This window comes from Anneissia japonica, unplaced genomic scaffold, assembly GCF_011630105.1.
Source record: "Anneissia japonica isolate Jap-2015-1 unplaced genomic scaffold, ASM1163010v1 scaffold287965_len1858130_cov191, whole genome shotgun sequence".
NCBI classification, from domain to species: domain Eukaryota; kingdom Metazoa; phylum Echinodermata; class Crinoidea; order Comatulida; family Comatulidae; genus Anneissia; species Anneissia japonica.
This window is the reverse complement of record NW_022748342.1, coordinates 400,990-402,489: the sequence shown is the minus strand read 5'-3', so window position 1 is coordinate 402,489 and position 1,500 is coordinate 400,990. Positions and strand designations below refer to the sequence as shown.

General features: G+C 34.5%; 1 protein-coding gene across 1 annotated transcript in view; it reads left to right on the top strand.

Moving 5' to 3' along the window:
* LOC117120837 (MAM and LDL-receptor class A domain-containing protein 1-like) overlaps positions 1 to 1,500 on the top strand; it is a 14,740-nt gene that overhangs the window by 1,617 nt on the left and 11,623 nt on the right. The window contains exon 2 of the mRNA XM_033265924.1: positions 965 to 1,221. Within this exon, the coding sequence (XP_033121815.1) occupies positions 965 to 1,221 (257 nt within the window). The remainder of the gene's footprint in view (positions 1 to 964; positions 1,222 to 1,500) is intronic.

The following is a 1,500-nucleotide window of genomic DNA, read 5'->3' as shown; positions in this document are numbered from 1 at the left end:
CCGCTGGCGCCACCCCTGATCCAAAAATGATTTAGGGATATCGAAAATTGTTGAATAAAATCCTCATTAACACCAGTGTAATATGGTCGAAGCGCTCCCGTGCCAAAGCGGCCCTTGGTCGATAAACAGTAATCTGTATGGAGCGCCAAGCGTGCAGTGTCCAATGTGTATAATGCTTGACAATAGGCATCATAGTGCGATATGAACACTGTTTTAATCAATTATCAAATTAATAATTATTTGGTTATCTTAAGATCAGTTATTATAATTTACATGCCTATTTTCTTACAGAATTGGTTGGATGGTATACTTTTTAACTCTTAATTCTTTAGTGAACGAACATTTGTTTGTAAATTGTAGTCACGACTTTGACTTTGAAAATGATATTTATTTGATGTTTTACTAACTTGTGTTGTGTTTGTTCTAATTATCAGTATAAGCCTAACCCATTATACGCTGTTACATTAAATGACTTGATGCAAAATAAAATTATGGATATCCCAAAATGGTGAATAAAAACCCTACTAACATGGTGTCAATGGCATTTTATTCAACAATTTTTGGATATTGGGTTTTTTAATATCCATAAATATTTAAGGATCTCCAAATATTCGATATCCAGAAATGTTGACAAAAAATCCCATTAACACCTTGAAGGTGTCTATTGGGTTTTTATTTGTCCTTTGATCTTTTCTTCCAAAAAATGAAAGGTATCTTTCTTTGATTATTATGTACCATTCCACTAAATTTCATGATGATCCGTTGGTTAGTTTTTGCGTAGTCTTGGTAACAGACAGAAAGACACATCACATCAACAGCACGACAGACAGACAGACAGACAGCAGTGACATCATAACCCCATGACGGAGAATATTAAGTTCAATTATGTGCATGGCACCTCTGTACGTCGTGTAGTTGGATTTGATAAATTATTCATAATGCCTGACTGCTTTTCACGTTCTAGGGAACGTTATGGCACTAAGCTCGATTGGTTCTGAAGAAACAAAACAGCAGAGACGCATTCAATCTCCTTTACTACAACGGACTGGTTCTTCGTATTGCCTCGAGTTCTACTTCTATTTAACAGAAGAGAGTAATGACATTGAGGTTATCATTAAGCAAAGCGCTGGAGAACTCTCGGTCTGGAATCGAACTGAAGCCGCTCTGTTCAAGTGGAGTCGTGCTTTGTTAGACATTAATTCCATAATATCTGACTTTGCGGTTAGTTATTTTCTATGATAATGCATTGTTTTGCTTTTGTATTTGTTTCCTTAACTTAGCAATGCATTAGAAAACGATTAGGGGGACGTTCCAGTATAGCGTTATAAAACCGAAAATTAAATTTATTTTTAAAGACTACCGTACTACTTACAAAGAAGTACATTCAAAATATAACTAGATTAATTTTGGAAACACTTTTCCTTTGACATGAAGTAAGTAAAAGTTTCCCTCAATGTATAGTATTCATACACACACAGGTATATATATATATATATATAT